At 27.0% G+C, this 22,915-nt stretch overlaps 1 protein-coding gene across 4 annotated transcripts; it reads left to right on the forward strand.

The window, feature by feature from the left end:
- Positions 1–825: 825 nt before the first annotated feature.
- On the forward strand, positions 826–22,161 carry LOC127289155 (nucleosome-remodeling factor subunit NURF301-like). 4 transcript variants are annotated; one of them, XM_051316937.1, is made up of 22 exons: positions 827–2,316; positions 3,869–4,657; positions 5,846–6,128; positions 6,362–6,570; positions 6,668–9,192; positions 9,778–10,005; positions 10,469–10,665; positions 10,762–11,086; positions 11,303–11,612; positions 11,707–11,842; positions 12,665–12,966; positions 13,075–13,212; positions 13,369–14,580; positions 15,842–16,030; positions 16,282–16,503; positions 16,607–16,964; positions 17,100–17,310; positions 17,423–17,685; positions 17,817–17,984; positions 18,283–18,478; positions 18,623–18,707; positions 19,038–22,161. In XM_051316937.1, the coding sequence occupies exons 1-22, from the start codon at positions 2,064–2,066 to the stop codon at positions 19,238–19,240; spliced, it is 8,802 nt and encodes a 2,933-aa protein (XP_051172894.1). In that variant the 5' UTR covers positions 827–2,063; the 3' UTR covers positions 19,241–22,161. The 4 variants fall into 4 exon arrangements, with proteins under 4 accessions (XP_051172897.1, XP_051172894.1, XP_051172895.1 ...); XM_051316938.1 differs by having other exon boundaries at positions 17,426–17,685; XM_051316939.1 differs by having other exon boundaries at positions 12,698–12,966.
- Positions 22,162–22,915: the final 754 nt, after the last annotated feature.

Raw genomic sequence — 22,915 nt, forward strand, 5'->3', positions numbered from 1 at the left:
CAAAAAAACAATAAAGAAAAAGATATAAAAGAGCTATAAAAAAAGATATAAAGAAGACATAAAAAAATGAAACCCATTTACAAAAAGAATATTCTCGAAATTAAAATTCGCGCCATTATCGTCTGCTATTTTCACGTCGACCAATCGCGTGTAATCTATAATTGAAACCTCACTCCATTGGTTATACGCCTCGTTATGTTGATTAAATTCACTTCTCAAAAGAAAAAAAAAATTATCGCGCCATCTAAAGTGTCGTTTAATTACATTCAAAAAATAACCGTAAGATTTTTTTTTTAAATTAACCCTATAATTTATCTTTACATTATATTTTTTTAGTAATGTTAAATGAAATTTTTTTTTTTCCCTTCATCCGGCAACACTGCGTCGCGTCACTTCTTAGTCAATTTAGTTACAATTTTATCGAATTTTTCTAATTTCAAAGGGAAAAAATTGTTTATTAAAAAATTTGTTTCTCTTTAAAAAAAGGGAATTTTTAATTTTCAATTTCTAAATTTTCATTCACTTAATTTATTAACAAACAACGACAACTAATTAGGCGGAAAAGACCATAAACACTGTAATTGAATATGGCGGTTCGTTTACCTATAATCACGTGATCAACAAGAATGCAACATTAGTGAAAAAATTTATTAAACTAAAATATGATTAATGTATCCCTTAGAAAAAAGGAACAATTTTTTTTTAAATCCTCTATTAAATTATAGTAAATAATAAAAAAATTATTTTCAAATTTTCATATTTTCATTGTTGTAAATTGTAACCGTCGTCAATTGAATATAATTTCTTTACGTTGGTAGAACTCGCGTCTACTCGCATAAAATCCAAGATGGCGAACCTTCACTGAGCAAAGTGCCAGTTGTGTGTGCTATTCTAAAAAATCCAAAAACTCACACGTTTTCTCGATTAAAAGAAAATAATAAACTCGTGTTTTCTATTAACGTGATTAAAAATGTGAAAATTCTTTTTTTGAATTTGACAAAAGTGTTCAAATTCCCCTGTGAAATAAGTGAAAGAAATGTGAAAAGTGTATTTAGGAAAAAGAAAAAAAAAACCTCGCTAGTGCTGTCCTCTGTGCAAGCTTCTCCGAAACTAACAAAAAGAATAATTTTCAGGTGAGAAGAAAAAAATATAAATAAAAACAATAGTCAGGTGTTAAAGTGAATAAAAAAAAACAATTGATAAATTCGCGTTGTGAAATAAATCAAATATTGAGGTACGTTAATTAAAAAAGGATTTTTTTTTCACTCGTGTCGCCATCTGTCGGACATATGTCAAGAGAATTGTGATTGGTTTTTGCATTGAATCGTTGAAAAAAAGAATTTTTAGTGAAAAAAAAACGTTTTAAAATAAATTTCTTAAAAACTAATAGTGTTATTAAATTTGTTTTTGCGAAAGAAATAAAAAATTTGCAATCGAACAAGTAAAATCATGTTGCCTAGATGGTGTCATGGCGACTTTCTCAATTGACCAATCAGCGTTGAGTTTCATAAATTCCCTTGTGTTTGTGTGATTCGCGTCATTTCGTTTAGTGTACACGCTCCCCTCTTCTATTCACGTCAAGTGAGAAATAAAATATTTCCTTCTCTTTTTTTCGAAATAGAAAAAAAAAAAAAAAAAATTTTGTCCCTTATTTTCGCGACGAAAAAACCTTTTTTTTCCCGTAACAATCGAAATAAAAAACGGCTTCTAAAAAGTTAATTTCATCATTCTCGAAATAATGGCGGTACGATGGGTCACGTGACCCTCGCGGAAATAAAAGGGGGAGATATCAGAGAGAGACAGAGAGAAATGGCGCAAACCAGAGATCGAAAACATGGGAAATGTTGCGTGTTCCCGGGGGAATGTCAATGTTTATTTGTTTACAATGATAATAATAATTGAAAAATGTTTAATTGTGACACGTGTTTTTTGAAAAGTGAGATAAAAATTTTACGTACAAAAAGTGTGTGAATTTTTTTGCTATTGTGTTTTTTTTGTTTTATTTTTCACGTCGTAATATATAGTGGGATATATATATATATATATATAGTTTGGTGTGAAAAATGACGGGACGTGGGACAAAACGTCGTGGAAGACCGCCAAAGTCGGTGGTTATGGAGAGACCAAAAAAATTTCAATATCATTTAATGAAAAAACCAAAATATTTACAACAAAATAAAGGAATTGATACGCCATCAAGTCAACCGGGTACGCCGACAATTTCGAGGGCGTCGTCACCGGTCGAAAGTGAGGAAAGCAGACGAAGTACGAGAAGTAGAAAAAGCCGTGGTGGACGAGAACGAAATTCACGAAAAGGTGAGAGAATTTGTTTTTTTTTTTGCATTATTTCAAAATTTTTATTTATTAACTTCGTAAATTTTTTACATATTGATTTTTTTTAATTTTCTCCATTTTTATATTTTTTCATTTCATCATTTCGATCTTTTTCTTTCGTATAGCGAAAAAAATGTTTTTATAATTTTGATTAATTTTTGAAAATTGGGGTTTTTTTTAAAAAAAAATTTTTTGCAGTCTTTTTTGTAATTTGGGTTTTTTTTTTTTTTTTTTTTTTAATTTTTCTTTAATTTAAAAATGTAATTTTTCATATTGGTTCAATTTTTCTCGAGTTTTTTTTTTTTTTTGAGGTTAGGTTTTGTCGCAACGTTTTTTCATTGTTTACGATTTTTCTTGTTTTTATTTATTTATTTATTTATTTTTACGGGTAATTTTTATTGTAAAACTTTTTTTAAATTCTTGACTATTTTTTTCAATAATATAAAAATAAAAATGTTAATTGTTGAATTACTTTTACTTTTTTTTTTTTTTTAAATTTTTTCGAAGTAAAAAAATGATTTTTTCGCGAATTTTCGATTTGAAAAAAAAATTTACAAGTACAAGAAAATTAAAATTAAATTCAGAATTCTGGAAACTATTTTCAAAAATTCGTTAAATTGATTTTTTTTTTGCAAATAAAAAAAAAATTTTCTAATTTAATTTGTCTGATGAAAAATAATATAAATTATTAAATTATTATTATTAAATTTAAGAGTATTTTTTTTTTTTGCGAAAAAAACTTTTTTTATATATTTTTTTTTGAGGTTAGGTTTTTATCCCGTTTTTTAAAATCTAAAATACAATTATTTTGCAATTGAATTATTTTTGAATTTTTAATTTAAAAAAATTAAATTAATTAATTAAATTTGAAAAATTCAATTACAATTAAATTAGTTAAATTAATTAATTAAAATTTTAAATTCAATTACATTAAAATTTCAATTAGTTTAATATAATTCACCATAAGAATTAGATTTTTTTTTAAATATTTAAGTTTTTAAAATAATATTTTTTGAAAATAATTTAATTGTAAAATAATTAAATTTTATACTAAAACAATTTTTTTTAAAAAATAAATATTAATTGAATTTAAAAAACAGTGGAATATTTTTAAAATTGTTGTGTAAGAGTTTTTAATAATTAAATTTAAAAAAGAATTTAATTTTTTTTAAATTTGTAATTTATTATTTTTTTTTTTGTTTTATTTTATTCTTAATTTTTAGATATTTTTTCATTAATTTTTCTAGTTAAAACAAATTTATTTTATTTTCTATTAATTAATAACAAAAAAAAATTATTTTTTGATTAATTAATTATAATTCGATTATTTATAAATTAATTAAAAAAAACAGAACTAATTAATAAAAAAAAACTGAATTATTTAATAAAAAAATTTGATTTTCTATTACGAAGAACGAAAAATTTTTTTTTGTAAATTAATTATTAAAAAAAAAATTTAATTTTCTATTACAAAAAAAAACAATGAAAAAATTTATTTTGGAAATAAAATAATTAAATTTTTTTTAATTATCAGGTGGACATACAACAGGTGCATATCAAAGACGTGGTTACAATACAAATGTCGATTATCATGATTCAGAATATCATTATGGCTCTGATTTTGGTGATGAATCAAGTGAAAAAAGTGATCTCGAAGAAGAGCCAATACAATCGGATGATAATTCATCGGAATCAATACAAGAACAAGATCCATCAAGCGATAGTGATTTTTCATTATCAAGCTATAGTAATACAAGTGGTACACCACGTAAATCATTATTAAATCAACAACAACGACCGCCAAGTCCCGAGCCATTATGGTTACAAAATCGTGAATTACCAACACTTGAATTACCAAAATCATCAGATGATTTATTAGTACCAAAACAATTTGTCATGCCATGTTTATCAATTTATGAAGTATTGAGACATTTTCAAACATTAGTACGTTTAACGCCATTTCGTTTTGAAGATTTTTGCGCAGCACTAATGTGTGAGGATCAAACAAATTTATTAACGGAAATTCATATAATGTTAATAAAATCATTATTGCGAGAGGAAGATTCACAACAAACACATTTTGGACCATTGGATCAAAAAGATTCAGTTAATGTGAGTTTATATTTTGTCGATTCAATGACATGGCCTGATGTTTTACGTTCATATATTGAAAGTGATCGTACATTTGATCAAAATATATTGACAATACTTGCCAATTGTGAATATCCATTTACAAATATTGACGATAAAATTAAGGTACTACAATTTTTGACAAATCAATTCCTTATCACGAATCCTGTTCGGGAGGATCTTTTACATGAAGGTAAGAAAAAAAATTGATTTTTATTACTTCTTATTATTTATTTTTAATTATTTTAATTATTTAATCATTTAATTACTTATATATTTATACATATATGATTAGGTAGAATTTTTAATTAGAAACAATTTTCGTTTTATGAATTATTGATGCAGAATTTACCATTTTGAAAATGAATTTTTTACTTTGGGAAATTTTTAGGCAATTGGAAAAAAAATATTCGTAGTTTTGAATAGTAACAGTGGTTTATGTTTTATTTGATGTAAGATTCGGAATCCTTGACCTTTAATTAGTAGGAAACGACTACCATGACGATAGTATTTTTTTTAAATTCAAAAATTATTTTTGAAAATATTTTTTTGATTTTTGAATTTTTTTTTTGAATTTGTATTCTAGGTACTATCCTTACTTCTCTTTGTTTCCATAAAAAAATAATTTTGTAGCATTCGATAATATTGATCGTATTAATTTTTTTGATAATCAAAAATAAAAAATTTTCGAAAAAAAAAATATTAGAAGCTTTTTAATGTAAGATTCGAAATCGTTGACCCTTAATTAGTAGGAAACGAGTACCATGAAGCAGTTGTTTTCTTTTTTTTCCAATTCCAAAATATTTTTTCCAAAATTTCGATTTTTGAATTTGTATTCTAGATACTCGCCTTATTTTTTCTTGTTTCCATCAACAAAAAATCGTAATTTTCAATAATATGGACGTTAATAATTTTTTTTTATAATCAAAAATAAAAAATTTTCGAAAAAAAAATATTGGTAGTTATGGATATTTTTTTAAATGATTTGAATTTGTACTCCAGTTAGTCTTCACACTAGAAATATAAACAATTGTTTCTGTAAGCACTAAATATCGTAATTTTTGAGAATAATAGAAGAAATTGCAAAAAAAAATTCCAAAATACTCAAAAAAAAAAAAAAAATTTTGAAAAAATTGATTTTTTTTCGAAAAAAAGGTCATTGTACTCGTTTTCTACTAATTTAAGGTCAAGGATTTCAAAAATACTATCTAAAATTACCACAGTTTATAATTATTTAAAAATACCTCGAATTCATAGCTAATTTTAATTCAGAAAATTAAGATTCAATAAAAAAAAATTTAATAATTGGGATTTTTAAGAATTGTACTATTTTTTTTTTAAGGGAAGAAATGTATAAATTTTTTTTTTGTAATTTTTTTAGGAAATGTTCATTACGATGATCATTGTCGAGTTTGTCATCGACTTGGTGATTTACTATGTTGTGAAACATGTCCAGCTGTGTTTCATTTGAGTTGCGTTGAACCACCAATGGTCGATGTACCAACTGAAGATTGGCAATGTAGCCTATGCAAAGCGCATAAAATCAGTGGCGTTGTCGATTGTATTCCGGACGTTGAAAAAAAGGGAATTCTCTGTCGACAGGAACATCTTGGCTTCGACAGACATGGACGAAAATATTGGTTCCTTGGACGACGAGTTTTCATGTAAGTTTTGCAAAATTGAGTAGAAAAAAAAAAATTTTCTTTACTAATTAAAAAAATCAGTACCTAGAATTTTATTTTGCAATTTTTTTTAATTATACAATTTTACCTTTGGTTTTTTTTCTTTTTTTATTAGTTTTACAAGAAATTTTTCGAATAGTTTTACTAAATTTTTAAATTATATTTTTACTGATTTTGTACTAATTTTACAAAAAAAAAATTATGCAATTTCACAGTGAAAGTGAAGACGGCGAAGTTTGGTATTACAGTACGCCATTACAATTAGAGGAAGTAATCGCTGCATTGGATAAAACTGAAATGGAAGTTGCACTCTTTCGTGAATTATCCGATTATAAAGATGAAATTGTCCGTCAAATGGAAATAACCGAAACACTCACCAATCAATTTAAGGGCAACAAAAAATCCTATCTCGAAGTTGAAAATGGTAATTATTAAAATTGCTTTCCTTTTTTTTTTAAAAAAAAAATTGTAAATACTTTTTTAAAAAATATAAAAAATTTCCCTCATTTTTTTCTTTTCAGCGACAATTTTGAAACAAAGAAAAGAACGTGACGAGCGCATTGAAAAGGAAAAAGAGGAAAAACTTGAGAAGGAACGTCTCGAAGCAGAGGAAATGGTACGTAAAATGCACGAGGGAACAGATTCACTGGAGGAACGTTTGGCAATTGTTTCCGGACAAAGTGACGATAAAGAAAATGAAATTTCAACCTCGACAAATCAAGTTCCTGATTGTATTGGCGATACAATTGAAGTTAGCGAAAGTACTGAGAATCTTGCAAAAATGATGAAAACCCCGTCGTCATCATCGACCGACGATATTGAAGAGGAATTATCGTCAACTGTTGTTGAAACCTCAACAACTACAACAACAACAACAACAACAACGCCAACAACTCCAACTACAGCAACAACAAACGAAGAAGGTGTAAAAATTAAAGACGGTAAATCACATAAAATTCTCACACGTTCAAAAACAGGTTCTTTAACCCCTCGTACTTTCAATATGGAAGATTTAAAAAGACGAAATAAAGAAGAACTCGATAGACAATTAAAGGAAGAAAGCGAAAGTACACGTTTAACACGTCAAAAAGCACATCAAATCGCAACGGGAACACATTTATTTAAACTTGGTATGGACAATAATTTTAAATCCTATGTCAATCAATATACGACAAATGTTATTGCGCTGAATAAACCCCAACGTAATGAGGAACGTGATAAAAAACGTCATTTATCGCATAAATTCTCATTAACGCCATTGTCGGAATTTAAATGGATTGGCAGTATCACAGGAACACGTGCTCTTTTAGTGTCAACATTACGACAAACGATATTACAACTTGAGAGTAATATACAAGCATCGTTTATGCATACAAATTGGCCACTATTGAGAAAACCATGGACAAGTGCAGTGGGTACTTGCGTGAATGCACGTGATTTTGCACGAGCTTTAATTGTCCTTCAGGCTTGCATTAAACAAGTTGTTTTTGCAAATGTTTGGCATGAACAATTGGGACATGTGAAATTAAAACGTGTCACTGCATTGGAACGTGAGGAAAAGAAACGTTTGGATAAAAAAGAGAAAAAAGAGAAAGAGGACGAGGAGGAACGTAATCGTTTAACGTATAATTTTGTTAAATACACATTGGGTTTGAAACATCAAATTTGGAAACAAAAAGGTGAAGAATATCGTGTACACGGTCAATGGGGTTGGTTGTGGATTTCCGCTGGTAGAAGGCTGAAAAATCATCCAGTTAAAGTTGATCTTAAACAGGGTGCACAAAAAATAATGCTACAAATACGCGATCAAGATGGTATTAAAATATTGGCATTGGATCCAATGACGCATGATTATATTGTCGAGGAATATGGCGAGAAGAAAATTGATTCTGCCATTGTGAAAAGTGATTCTTCTGATGGTTTAAAAATTGATAAGGAAACAAAAATTGAGAGGGAAAAAATTGAGGACGAAAAATGTGACAAGGAAATAAAAGTGGAGGTCAAGGAGGAGACGAGGGTCAAGCGAAGTTTGCGGAATCAACAGCGACGTGAGTCAAAATTACTTAAAGAAGAGGAAATGAAAAATGAAATCAAAAAAGAAGATTCCGCCGCTCTTCAGTCTGATTCCGCCGCCTCCAAGATTGATTCCACTGATTCTAAAATTGATTCTGATGGTTTTAAAGGCTATTCCGCCGATGTCAAAAGCAATTCAATTGATTCTAAAAATGATTCCGATGGTTTTAAAGGCTATTCCGATAAAGATATGGAGAAAAATGATTCCACAGTTACAAAAAGTGAATCGAATGATTCAAAAGATTCCAATGATTCGACAGATAGTAAAGATTCCACTGATTTAAAAAATAATTCCATCGATTTGAAAAATCAAACAACAAAAGAGCAAAAAAATCGTACAAATCTTGCATTCCTCGCTGGAATGAAAATACAAAAGGTATTTGAGCCAATAATAAATTTGGAGGAAATTGATATTATGAAAGCGTTAACAACACCTGGTAGGATACTTTATCCAAAAATAGCGAAAAAAACACGAATTGATGAATTTTTAGCGCGACGAACACATTTAAAAATACTTGAGGAGAGGAAATTTTTACAAATTGAAAAACCAAGTTGTTTAAATCAAATATTGAAAAATGATAATGAGGAACGTAATAATAATACTGGGAGTGAAACTAGTGAAACAACAACGACAACAATGACAACAGCAACACCTGAACTTACTGATATTGTGAATAATATTATTTCTGGTAAACCATTAAATAAATCAATAACGCCACAAGCTAAAAATTTAATTATTGTTTTATCGAAACGTATTCAACAAGTACGTTTACAATATGCGAATATAATGAAATTAACAAGACACAGTAAATGTTATTCGAAATATTGTAATATGCAACCAATTGAAAAAACATCGTGTGCTACACAATTGTTGTCAGCAAATTGTTATTCGCCAATTTGTTTATTAAAGGCACGATTAAAACGGGAGCTTATTATTCTTATGAGGAAGGTGAATGCAGTGAATAATAATCAGGTAAATATTATTGTTATTATTGCTATTTTATTTATTGTTATTATTTGTAATTTTCGATAGTAGAAATTTGAATTTAGTTTCCTTTAATCCTTTGATGTATACAGTGCATAAAGTATTTCACCTTTTAGATCGCCGAATGTTTTGAATATTATATTTGGAATCGTTGACCCCAAATTAGTAGAAAACGAATACCATAACGCTAGTATTTTCTTTTTTTCGAAATCCAAATTTTTTTTTTTAGAAAAATTTTCTTATTTCTTGATAACCCAAAAAATTAATTTTTTGTCCAAATTAAAAGTGAAAAGTGATAGAATCTAAGTCTAACAATGTTAGAAAGAGTAATTAGAGAAAATCGTCAAAAAAAAAAAACAGATTCAAAAATCGAAAAAATTTTGAAAAAAAAAAAATATTTTGCAAATTAAAAAAAAAAAAAAATAGCGTCATGGTAGTCGTTTCCTACTAATAAAAGGTCGACGATTCCGAATTTTGCATAGAAAAATATTCACAATTGAATTTAATATTATTTTACTATTTTAATAAAAAAAAATATTAATAATGATTTTTTGTATTAAAAAAAAAAAACAGCTGTCGAGTTTAGCAAGAGTTGGAGATGTCCCAGCAACGGCAACAACAACAGCTGCAGATAATAAAAATGTGACAATTAAAACTGAAGCCAGTGAAGAAAATAAGGAGGCAATTCGAAAAAATTTGGAATCGTCGACAAATGCATCAACAACTTCAGATTTGGAGAAAGTGAAAACTAAAAATGAGGATGAAAATGAACCGCAAGCAAAACGAATTAAATTAGAAGTGGTGAGTTGTTTTACAAAATTAATTCAAATTTATTTATTTTTATTATTATTATTATTAATATATAAAAATATTTATTAATTTTTTTAAATAATTGAAAATGGTTTCTTTTATTACTATTTAATTTAATATTATTATTATTATTATTGTTATTATTATTATTATTATTATTTATTAATATATTTTTTTTTATTAATATATTTATTAATTTTTTTAAATAATTGAAAATGGTTTCTTTTATTACTATTTAATTTAATATTATTATTTTTATTATTATTATTATATTATTATTGTTGTTATTATTATTTTATAATTTTGATTTTATTATTTTTGTTATTTTTTTTTATTATTTTGATTTTATTATTTTTGTTATTTTTTTTTATTATTTTGATTTTATTGTTAATAATTCCTATTTTTGTTTTAATGACTTTTGTTGTTAATTTTTTTTTTTTCGTTTGCTTAACAGAAAGAAGAAGAAAAAGATGTAAAAACAGAGAAACCGGAAACAATTGTCACGAGTAATATTACAACGACAACAACAGTAACAACAACAACAACTAGTCAAACTGTTAAAACAGTCGATGGTGTTGTACAAAAAACTCAGGAAAGTGTTACATCGGAAAATTCCATTGATGTCACGACAGTCACTTCCGAGACAAAAAGGTAAGATTTAAAACAAAAAAAAAAATATAAATATAATTTTTTTTATTTTTTGAGTGTAAAAAAGAATTTTTTTAATATATATTTTTTCTTCGCCAGTGTTCCCGGGAATACGACGACAATTATCGTAAATCGTCGAGGACGAACAGTGCATCGTTCTGCAGTGGCAAAAGAATTAAATGCCGATGGTTCAGAGAGAATTTATTCGGCACAATCAACTGAGGGTAAGGTTTATTTGAAGAAAATTTCCATTTCATTAGCTGAAAGAAAGAAGAAACGTACGCCCGTTAAATATCCATTGTGTTCGACATTTTGTACAAAAAATAAACATCGTAGTATTCTTCTATTGCCACAACATGAATTGAGAAAACTCGCTCGACATGGTGGAAGAACGCCCGTTTTTGGATTTAATCATTCGGCAAAGGTTGGTTTTTTCTTTTCATTTTGTTCCACAATTTTTTTTTTTAATTTCCATATTTTTCCTCTTAATTTACAAATTAAAAATTCTCTTAAAATTTGTTCTTAAAATTAATAATTTTTTTGGTAATTTAATTATTTTATTTAAATTTCCAAGTTAATTGTACTGTAAATAATTAAATGGTAAATCTAAATAAATTTTTTTGTTTTGTTTGTTTTGTAGGCAAATATGTCGGTGTGGCCGTATCAGTGTTCGAGGCCTCTATTTAAAACATGCTGGCTTTATCGTACAGTGGGATTAAAATCTCTATCGTCGGCTGCACTTCAATTGAGAATATTGTGGGCATGTTTGAGATGGGACGATATGGCAACAAAACCATTGTCAAATGATGGAAAACATCAAATAACAACTGACACGGAAATAATGTCATTGGAAATATTAAAACATCGACATGTTGGACAATTTTTGGATAAAACACAATATTTACGTCGAAAAGTTCTTATTCCATTGGAACTTCCAAAACAAGTCCGAGGTAAGAAAAAAAAATACAAATTAAATTTATTATAAGAATAATTTGCAATTTTATTGAAATTTGTATTTAATTCTTTTTTTTCTGTAATTATTAGAAGTCACTTCGATAAGAAGCGGTTTACGAAAACGAAAACGACCGGAATCGCCTCACAGTACGGAACCACAAGTCTCGGAGGAATGGGTCGATGAGGATAAACTCGAACTCTGGGAAATCAAACAATACGGCGACAGGTATTTTTTTCAACTAAAAAAAAAACAGAGAAAACCAAATTTTTTTTTCACTGTTTTTTTGTTATTTTTGTTTTCCAAAATTTTTGTCTTGTTTCTCCTTTACTGTGTTTTTTCATCGCTTTTATTGTTTTCATTTTTATTTCACTCATTTTCGAATTTTCTTTTTTTCAAAATTATTTCATAGTTTAATATTTTAAATATTTTTCACAATCACAGGATTTTTTTTTAAATTTTATTTCAACTTTAGAAATTTTATTTACATTTTATAGTTTTTAGAAATTTTATTTAAATCATATTTTTTTTGTTTTGTATTTACAAAAAAACAAAATGGTGATAGAACATTCATTTCATTGCTTTTAGTTTTATTTTTTTATTTACAGTACATGCGGGCAAAAGTAATTAATGCAAAAAAAAAAAAAAAAAAATTGCTTTTTTAATGTCATTCTTGAATATTTTCATTCATTTTGTGTACATTTCTTTTTTTTTCTCTTCTCGAATCATTTTTTCCATTTCTATTCTATTTTTTTAAATATATTTTATTATATTTCCATTTTTTCTTATTTTGAGTTTAAAAAAAAAAAAAAATTGAACGAAAAATTTCCGTTTTGTTTATTTTTATTTGTAATTAACGGGCAATTAATTATTATTAAAATAAAATTGATACTAAAAATAGAGGAAAAAATGGAAAATAATTTTTTAGATATGGTTTTTTTTTGTTGTGTTCATCAAATTTTCCTTTGTAAACTCACATAACAATTTTTTACGCGCGCGCTCAATACTAACAACTTTCGCTTGGCGTGTGTCTCTTTGTGTCCATTCTAGGTTAGAGAAGGCTAATGCCCAGATTATTACTAGGAGCCGTTCGGGCACACCACAAGTTGCAACTGGTGGCAATCGTTCATCATTGTCATCGGGTGGAAATGCATCAGCAACGGCCGCCGCTGGCGATCAACTCGTCAGCGGTAAACAAACACCCGAGGAAATTAAAGAGAAAATGGAACAACAATTGCGAATGCAACGCGCCGCACATCAACAAAAACGTGCACTCGAAACACTCAAGAGTCCAGCGAATGCAAATTTACCCGCTAATCAACTCGTCAAAGTCACCACCAGCTCCAATCAAGGTAGAAAAAAAAAGAAACAAAATTTTTTTTTATATTTTTTAGAATAATTTTGTTTTTTTTTTTAAAGAAAATTAATTAAATATCGTTGTTTTTTTTTCCTTTTTAAAGATGGAGCTATAAAAGTCGTGACAAAAGTTGCAATTCCCGCTAATCCAAATGCGGGAAAATCACAACTTACCTCATTATTGACAACACCAACGCAAAATAAGGCTCTAATTGGAACACGACGAATTTACATGACAAAAAGTGAGTTTTTCTTTTTATATAGAAACTAATTTTTAAAAATTAATCAAATTTTTGTAAATTTAAAACAATTTTCGAAAAAAATTTATTATAAAATTATTAAAAGTATTTTTTAATTTTTAAAATTTATAAAAATATATTATTTAAAAAAAAAAACAGCTCCTGATGGAAATACGCGAATGATAACGGGACCAACGAGTATTCTTCCAAAGACTGAATCGCCACAAACTCCAAATCGTCAACAATCATTAATAAAAGTAACTGGCACACCGATACCGGCTCCAAATCCTGCACTACAAAGTATTCAACAACGTGTACAAATATTACGTGGTCCCGATGGTAAATTACAAGTTCGTGGATTAATGCCCGGTCAACAATTGGTACAAATGCCCGATGGTAAATTACATGTTTTAAATACAAATCAAACAGCACAACAAATTGCCACAGCTCAACAACAACAACAAAATACTCCCGTTAATTCGCCACTTTCAACAACACCAACGACAATAACAAAAACAACAAATACAGCAGCACCAAAAATTGCTCCTGTTAAAATTACACCAGCAAAAACAACTGCTGTTATTCAACAAGATGGTACAACGGAACAACAACAACAACAAACGCCAAAAATTGTACAAAGAAAAACGGGAACACCGGCAAAAAATACAATTCTTGTTACAAGTAGTGGACAAATTGTACAAGGACAACAAATATTACAAAGTGGCGCACAAGTTGTTGGTGGTAATCAAATTGTTGTTAATAATCCAACATTGGCGCAACAACTCGCTTCGGGTAAAGCACAATTGGCAACAATTGGTGGGCATCAAGTTATTATAAGAAGTACATCGGCTGGTAATCAAATATTCCATTTGAATTCCACTTCTACAACATCAACGAATAATAGTGGAATTATTGTGAAAAATAGTCCAACTGGAAAATTAGTGACAAAAATTGAAAATACACAGGAAAATGTTGTTGTTAATAATAATAATAATGTTAATGCAACACCAATTACAAGTGTAACGACAACAACAACAACGACAATAACGGCAAATAATTTGAGTACAACAACGGCGACGAGTACAATAACAACGACAGCAACAACAACAACAAATACAAGTCAAGGGAGTGTTGTGACAACGCCGCAAACGACGACGACGACAACAACGTCAACGGCGGCAACACCGGGTAGTGTTGAGGCATCATTATTAGTTGGACATCCACCGGGAACGATTATCAAGTGTGTTACCGCTCAAGTAATACAAACGAGTCAGGGACCAAGAATTGTACTTCAGGGATTGCAGGGTACCGATTTTACACCACAGCAATTGTCAATGGTACAGCAACAGGTGAAGCAACAACTTTTAAAAGGTGAGTTTTTTCTTATTTTTACTTTTTTGAAATTAGATTCGGAATCGTCGACCTTTAGTTAGTAGGAAACGAGTACCATGAAGCAGTTGTTTTCTTTTTTTTCCAATTCCAAAATATTTTTTCCAAAATTTCGATTTTTTGAATTTTTTTCGAATTTTTATTCTAGATACTCGCCTCATTTCCCTTTATTTTCATCAATAAAAAATCGTAATTTTCGATAATATGGACGTAAATAAGTTTTTTGATAATCAAAAATTAAAATTTAAAAAAAAAAAAAATATTGGTAGTCGTGGATGTTTTTTTAAATGTAAGATTCGGAATCGTTGACCCTTAATTAGCAGGAAACGAGTACCATGAAGCAGTTGTTTTATTTTTTTCCACTTCCAATATATTTTTTTCCAAAATTTCGATTTTTGAATTTTCGAATTTTTGAATTGAATAATTCTCCATGTTTCCCTTTTGTTTCCATCGACAAAGAATCGTAGCTTTCGATAACATAATTATTAACAATTATGTTAATAATTTTTTTGATAATCAAAAATTAAATTTTTCAAAAAAAAAAAAATATTGGTAGTCGTGGATGATTTGTTAAATGTAAGATTCGGAATCATTAACCCTTAATTAGTAGGAAACGAGTACCATGAAGCAGTTGTTTTCTTTTTTTTCCAATTCCAAAATATTTTTTCCAAAATTTCGATTTTTTGAATTTTTTTCGAATTTGTATTCTAGATACTCGCCTTATTTCCCTTTGTTTTCATCAATAAAAAATCGTAACTTTCGATAATATGGACGTAAATAATTTTTTTGATAATCAAAAATTAAAATTTTTGAAAAAAAAATTTTTTGTGGTTATGGATGTTTTTTTAAATGTAAAATTCGGATTCATTCATTCTTAATTAGTAGAAAACGACTACCATGATGATATTATTATTTTTTTTTGTAAATTCCAAATATTTTTTTTTCAAAATTTTGATTTTTGAATTTTTTTTTTTTTTTAATATGTATTTACACTTAACCTTTGTTTCTATAAACAGTAAATCGTAACTTTTAATATAGACATAGACCTTTTTTTTTTGATACTCAAAATGATATTTCAAAAAAGTCAAAAAAAATAATTTTGAAAAAATTTGGTTTTTTGAAAAAAAGAAACATTAGGGTTATTGTACTTGTTTTCTACTAATTTGAGGACAATATTTCAAAAATACTATCTAAAATTAACATCTTTTATAATTATTCAAATTGTTTTTTTTTTTTTTAATAGCGCAAGCAACCACCGGCAAACAAGGCGTTCTTGGGCCAACGAAACTTTATGTTGCTGTTCATCCACCGGCTACTCCATCAACTCCAGCGCAAACTTCAGGCCTCACTCCAACCACAACTACTCCAGTTGTTAATTCTAAAACCGAACCGGAAACTGAAAATGAACAAAATTCTCCTACTCTTTCACCTGGTAAGATTTATTATTTTTATTATTATTTTATTTGTTTAACTAGTGATTATTGTTTATTTATTTATTTAACTATTAATTATTATTTTTTTTAATATTACTATTGTTTTATAATTATAATTTAATTAAACTTATTAAAATCAATAGAAATAGTTGAAATTAATTAAAACCAGTAAATTACTTATTGGAGAAAAAAAAAAAATTAAATAGGTAATAATTTAGAAAATATAAATAATAATAAAAAAATTATGCAGTTATCAAGAAAGAAACGGAAATAAAGGCGGAAGTTACTTCTACACCTGCGACACCGGAAAAACCAAAAGTTGTTGTTCAACAAGTTGGAAGAAATGCAGAAACCGAAGATGGACCACAAAAAATTCAAATGGCAAATGGTCAACAACCATTGCAAACATTGAAAAAAGAACCTGGTCAAGCTTCGAATAAATTTGTCATTACTCCCGATTATATTCAACAAAGTAAATTTTACTAATTTTACTAATTAACTAATTTAATTACGCAATAATTTATTGATTATTTAAATTATTATTTAATTTGTTTTGTTTTTATTCTTTTTTTCAGCTATTAAAAGTGCATTGAAACAAGAAAATTTAAATCCTGAAATTGAGGAGAAATTATTGCAACTTCAACGTTATCAGGAGAAACAAATGAAAGGCACAGAAAATACAATAACAAGTAATCAGAGTCATCATCAAATTACAACAACGCCACGAACACCAGCGAGAAAAAGACCAGCGCCAATGACAACAACAACAACACCTGTAACAACAGCAACAACAACAACAACAACAAACATTCCACCACCGGTAAACGTCACTAATTTACAAAATCTCGTCAATGATAAAGACATTGATTGGACGGAGCCACCAAAGAAGAAACCATCGCCGAAAATCGATCATCATCATCGAGAGCCCGTCAAGTGAGACAAAAAAAAAATTTAGTTTTAAAAATAATTTTAAATAATTAATTAATTTAATTGTTTTTTTTTTTAATAGTAAAAGACGAAGTGATGAATTTTTTAAATAATTAATTAATTTAATTTTTTTTTCAATAGTAAAAGACGAAGTGATGAATTGGAAATGCAGGAGAATGAAATCTCGCCGAAGAGTCGGCCAAATAAATTGCGCGACTCGCAGGATTTAAAGAGAAAATCAAGGGTGACATCGCAAATGAATGTTTTACTTTTTCGTCATAAGGAAATGTTGAAAAAAGATATTCTCAAAAAACGAGCGCTTCTTGAAAAGGAACTTTCCATCGATATACAGGTATTTACTAATTAATTTATTTAAAAAGAAAAAAAATTAATTTTTCTTTTGAAAATAAATTAAAATATAAAAAGAATTTTTTTTATTTATTAATTTGTAAAATTGTCGATAGAAGGATCTCTCGGCAGAATTGGCGAGTCGAACAAAAGCTGAGAGGCATAAACAAGATGAGGTTAAAGTTGGAAGCGCAAAACGTAAAGGTAACGCGCAACCTGGACAACAAGTGAGTCCGCCAAACCGAGGGGGAAAACCAAAAAATCGAAGGAGCCACGGCAATAGTACAACGCCACCAGGTGGTTCATCGGCGGCGAATGCAAATCGAATCAAAAAAGAGAAACTTTATTGTCTCTGCAGGACACCATATGATGAAACTAAGTGAGTCTTTTTCTCTTTTTTTTTTTTTTTTGATGTTCTTTTTTTACTTTCAGTTATTTCGCTTTTATTTTCTTTTTTTCTTTAAATTAAAGAATTTATTAATTTTTCTTTTTTTTTTAAAAAAAAAAAAGGTTCTACGTGGGATGTGATTTGTGCAACAATTGGTTCCATGGTGAATGTGTTGGCATTACCGAGGAAATGAGTAAAACTCTCTCGGAATTTGTTTGTACCGAATGTCGACACGCAAGAGACACACAGGAACTTTATTGCCTTTGTAAACAGCCTTACGATGAATCTCAGTGAGTTTTCTTTTTTTTCTCCTTTTTCCATAAAAATAAAATTTGAAATCAATTAAATTTAGTAATTAGTATTTAAAATCTAGAAAATTAATAATTAACTTGAAATTTTATTATTACCAAATAACAATTTTCATTATTATTTATTTATGTGTTTTAATTATTATCGTAAATAAAATTCGAAAAATATTTGACAAAATTGTATATAAAAATGTTTTACATTTAGTTATGAAAAAAAATTCATTTTATTTATTTCAATAATTTATTAATTTTTTAATTTAATTTCTCTTTTTCTTTTAAGGTTTTACATCTGTTGTGACAAATGTCAGGACTGGTTCCACGGTCGTTGCGTTGGTATTTTACAATCAGAAGCGGACAATATTGACGAATATGTGTGTCCAAATTGTCAACGTAATTCGTCGGTGAATTTTGCGAATATGAAAAATTTAAATGCAAAAGATCTCGATCTGTTGAAAAAATTAATCAAACAAATACAGGTGAATTTTTTAAAATAAAAATTCCTTTTTTTCTCTCCCAATTTATCAATATTTAAAAAAAAAAAATTGTAATTTTCATTGTTTCATCGAAAACAAATATTTAAAAATGAAAAATAAATTGAATTTATTTTCTTTATTTTTCAGCAACACAAAAGTGCTTGGCCGTTTATGGAACCTGTCGATCCGAATGAGGCACCTGATTATTATAAAGTTATCAAAGAACCAATGGGTAAGTTTTAAATTTTAATTTTTAATATTTAATTTATTTTCCTCAATAAATAAATTTTAAAGTTTCATTTTCAAAAAAAGAGAAAATTCTTTTCGAATTTTTTTTTTGTTATTTTTCAAAATAAAAATTGAATTATTTATACAAAAAGAAAATAAATTAATATTAGAATTTTAATAATTGAATAAAAAAAATTTAATTTCTAAAATATTTTAGTAATATTCTGTTTAGTAATTTATTAATTAAAATAATTTGAAAAAATGTAATTTTTGTATTCTAATTCCCTTTTTTCTTTCTATTTTTTTTTCTCTTTTTTTTTTGCTGATATTTTAGATCTACAAACAATTGAATTGAGGATAAACGACAAGAGTTACAAAAAATTAAGTGAATTTATTGGCGACATGACAAAAATATTTGACAATTGCCGCTACTATAATCCAAAGGAATCGCCATTCTTCAAATGTGCCGAGGCCCTTGAAACTTATTTCGTCCATAAAATCAAGTGTCTACGGGAAAAGTTCTCCGAAGGTAAATGAAAAAAGCAAAATTAAAAACAAAAATCAAACGAACAATTTAAAACTTACTAAAAAAAAAGTGTCGTGTAAAATATTGAAAAAAAAATAACTTTTACAATTTAAATTTCGCCAAATGCGAAAAGAGCCGAGAGAGACTCGCAGTTAACGCGGTTTTTTTTTTTAATTATTGTTTTCCCTCTAAGAAAAAAAATTCCGCGAATTAAAACAAAAAATAAATCAGTGAAAATAATTTCGTGTGTGTAAAAGAAGAGAAGAGAAGAGGAAGAAGAAAATAAATTGCAAAAAAAAAAATTGAAGAAAATCGAGGAAAAATTATGAAAGAAAATTAAAAAGGGGGAGGGGAAACAAAGAAGAAGAAAAATGTGTGTAAAAGAAGAGAAAGGAGAACCGCTTCTGTGCCAGTAAAAATAAAAAATAAACACAAAACTCAAATTTAGATCTTAAGTAATAAAACCAGTAGCGTTAAAAACGTTTCACGTTGTTTTTTTTTTTTTTTTTTTTTTTTATTTTTTTTCTCTCTTTTTTAATTTAATTTATTCGCTCCTGTGTATGTGTCACACGTCTCTCGACGCGGAATATTTTTTTTTTTTTTTTTTTTACCGAATTATACATAATAATAGTAATATTATTATTATTAACAATAATAATAATAATAATAATAATTGAAGATGAGAAGAAAAAATGGTAGCTGAAAATAATATAAAAAAAAGAAAATAATTCAATATTTGACGCTAGAAAAAAGAAAATGCAAAAAAAGAAAAGAATGAATGAAAAATGTGTGAATGATTAATTGGGGAAAAAGAAGAAAAAGAATCAAGAAAAAAAACTAAAAATTTATAGGAATCAATAAAGAAAAGAAGCCAAACGTGTTTCGGTTAAAATTTTCTTATACAGAAAAAGTGCATAATAATATTTATTCATTGATAAATAATAATTAATAATTGTTAAATGATAATTAATTAATTTATAATTGCTGAAGCAAATTTTGTAAATTTGAAGAAAAAAAAAATTAATCAAGCCGAAGAAGAGAAGAAAAATTTGTAAATTTGGGAAAAGAAAAATTTTTTATAATTACGGAAAAAAAAGTACGAAAGAAAAAAATTATGTAAATTTGAAAGCGAAAAATTAATAATGAAAAGGAGAATAAAATTTGGACAATTTTAAATAAAAATAAAATAATGGACAAGAGAAGAAACTATGAAAAGAAGAAAAAAAGAAGAGAAAGAAATAAAGAACAAAAAAAAAGAAAGAAGAAAATTAAGAAAAAAAATAGAAAATAAATTCAAAGACGGAAAAAAGGTGAAAATTCCCCGAATAAATGAGAAAGAAGAGGAATAAATGATGAAGAATAAATGGAAAAAGAAGAATTAAAAAAAGAGATGAAAAATATTCTTTTTTTTATTTATTTTTTTTTTTTTTGAAAATAATTGTAAATAGCGATTTAAAAAGAAAGAAGCGTTGAAAAGCTTTTTCCGCTTTAAAAGAAAAAAAAAAAAGAAAAATAATCATTTTTGCGCGTCATAAAAAAAGCTTTCTTTGTTTCGAATTCGTTTTCCTCCCCTTCCCCCCTTTGCCCCCCTCATTTTTCTCTCGGCATTCTAAAAAAAAATCAATTAAGAATTTTTTTTTTTTTTAAATACGAAAGAAAAAAAGTAAATTATTTTGAAATTTTCGAAAAATAATTTACTTTTTTTCAAAGAGAAGGAAAGTTTTATACTTTTTTTTTCTTTTTTTTTTTTTAATGAGAGAGAAAGAAAGTTAATTATTTTTATTTCCTTTTCATTCTCTAAAAAAAAGAATTTTTTTTAACAAAAACGAAAAAAATTCCTTTTTTTGTAATACAAAAAGGAAAAAAATATTTTTTCCAAAAGAAATAAAAATAATTTTTTTTTTTTTTTAAATAAGAAAAAAGTGTACTTAACGGATCGAAAAAACTTTTTTTTTACTCTATATATAAAATTTGCAAGATCCGTTGATTGATAAAAAAAATTCTTTCAATGTCAAAAAGAATTTTCTTTTGTTTTTTTAGTTTTTTTTTCTCTCCTTTCAGTGAATTTTTTTCTAACACAATTTTTCTATTTTTTTTTCTCTCTCTCTCTCTTTCTTTCTCTTCTTTCTTTTTTTTCTTGTACGTTGTGTTGAAAAAAAAGAAAGAAATTTAGAGAATTAATTTATATACATAGTTATATATATATAGAGAAAAAAAATGCCAGGAGATGAAGATGCTTGTACAGTATTTTTTAAATGTAAACCCTCCCTTCCCTCCTTTGCCCCCCCCCCTCGCAACCTTGTGAGCTCATCATCTTCGATCTGTTTAATTATTATTATTATGTAATTTTTTTCCAATTTTTTCCGTTTTTTTTTTTAACGTATTGGCGATCATTTTTGAAAAAAAGTCGTTAAGCCCCCTTAAACCCCTTTTTTGAAAGAAAAAAATGATCGAGTTTTTAAATCGCAAAATCGAAAAAAAATTTGCTTTTAATCTTTTTTATCTTCTTTCTATTTTTAAGTCTTTTTGTACCATATTTTCTTCATTTAAAAAAAATTTTTTTTCTTTCTTCTTTCCCGCCTTTTCTTTCTTTCTTTCTTTCTTTCTTTAATAACAAAGAAAAAAAGAAAGAAAAGTTTATGTCTGCGATTTAAAAACTGAATTCTTTTTTCAATTTCATAATTTTTGCAAAAAAAAAAAGAAAAATACTTTCTCTTTCTCTCTTTGTTCTTCCCCTGTCCCCTGAAAAATATTTTGTCATCAATTTCTATTATATTGATTATAAAAAAAAAAAATGAGGTGTTTATTTTTCATCGAAGACGAAAAAAAAATGAAAGAGCAACAAAGTGTGATTATTATCTAAGTATATTCATCTCGATCTTAATATTAAATAGTTTATAATAAATATATTTGTACTAATTTTAATCAGGAACTTTGTTGTTTTTATTGCACTACAATATAAATTAGTATATAAAATAAGAGATCGTGAATTTATGCTTCCTTTATCCCAAATTTCCTTCTTTTAATTGTTTTTAATTTTTTTTTTAATATTATTAGTAAAAAATTGTATTTACTTTTTTTTTCTTTTGTAAAATAATTTTTAAATTTCGATTGGTCAAATTGGCGGGAAATTTCTTCTTTACCAACTGGAATGATAGGTTAAATTTCTACATTACCCACTGATGGTAATGAATATGGAAACTATAGCACCCCTATAGAAAATAATTTACTTTATATTTATTTATTTAAGAAATAAGTCCCTATGAACTATTATTTATTATAATAGTATTTATTAATACTATTATTTATTTATATATTATATTTATAATTTTATTTATAATAACTGAATTAAATAAATTTAAAAAGTTGGTGGTAAAGTAGAATATCGACATTACTAGCTCGGAAGGTAAAAATTTCTACTTTACCAACTCGGTCGATATATTCGTGAATTAAATAAAAAAAAAATGTTTTTTTTTTAAACTCGCAAAAAAAATCCCTTTTTTTTGCATTATTAGTGATCTTTAAACGTATAAAATTGAGGAAAAAAAAAGAAAATAAAAAGTTATGGGTCGTATCATATTGATCAGGCTACCAATGTAATACCACTCCTGGACGCGATCCCACTACTGCTCGTCACGGAGACTTTTGGCTGCTGGGTTACCCCTCTGGCCCGATTCGCCTCTCCT

Source organism: Leptopilina boulardi, unplaced genomic scaffold (genome assembly GCF_019393585.1).
Source record: "Leptopilina boulardi isolate dan_hultmark-lab unplaced genomic scaffold, ZJU_Lbou_2.1 LbouV2_4, whole genome shotgun sequence".
Lineage (NCBI taxonomy): Eukaryota > Metazoa > Arthropoda > Insecta > Hymenoptera > Figitidae > Leptopilina > Leptopilina boulardi.

What these genes read in the sequence shown, in the direction of transcription:
- LOC127289155 (XM_051316937.1), top strand. Translation starts at nt 2,064, where the DNA reads ATGACGGGACGTGGGACAAAACGTCGTGGAAGACCGCCAAAGTCGGTG. An exon ending in ACGAATTTACATGACAAAAA is followed by an intron (nt 13,213 to 13,368) that starts GTGAGTTTTTCT and finishes AAAAAAAAACAG; the next exon opens with CTCCTGATGGAAATACGCGA. An exon ending in GAAGCAACAACTTTTAAAAG is followed by an intron (nt 14,581 to 15,841) that starts GTGAGTTTTTTC and finishes TTTTTTTAATAG; the next exon opens with CGCAAGCAACCACCGGCAAA.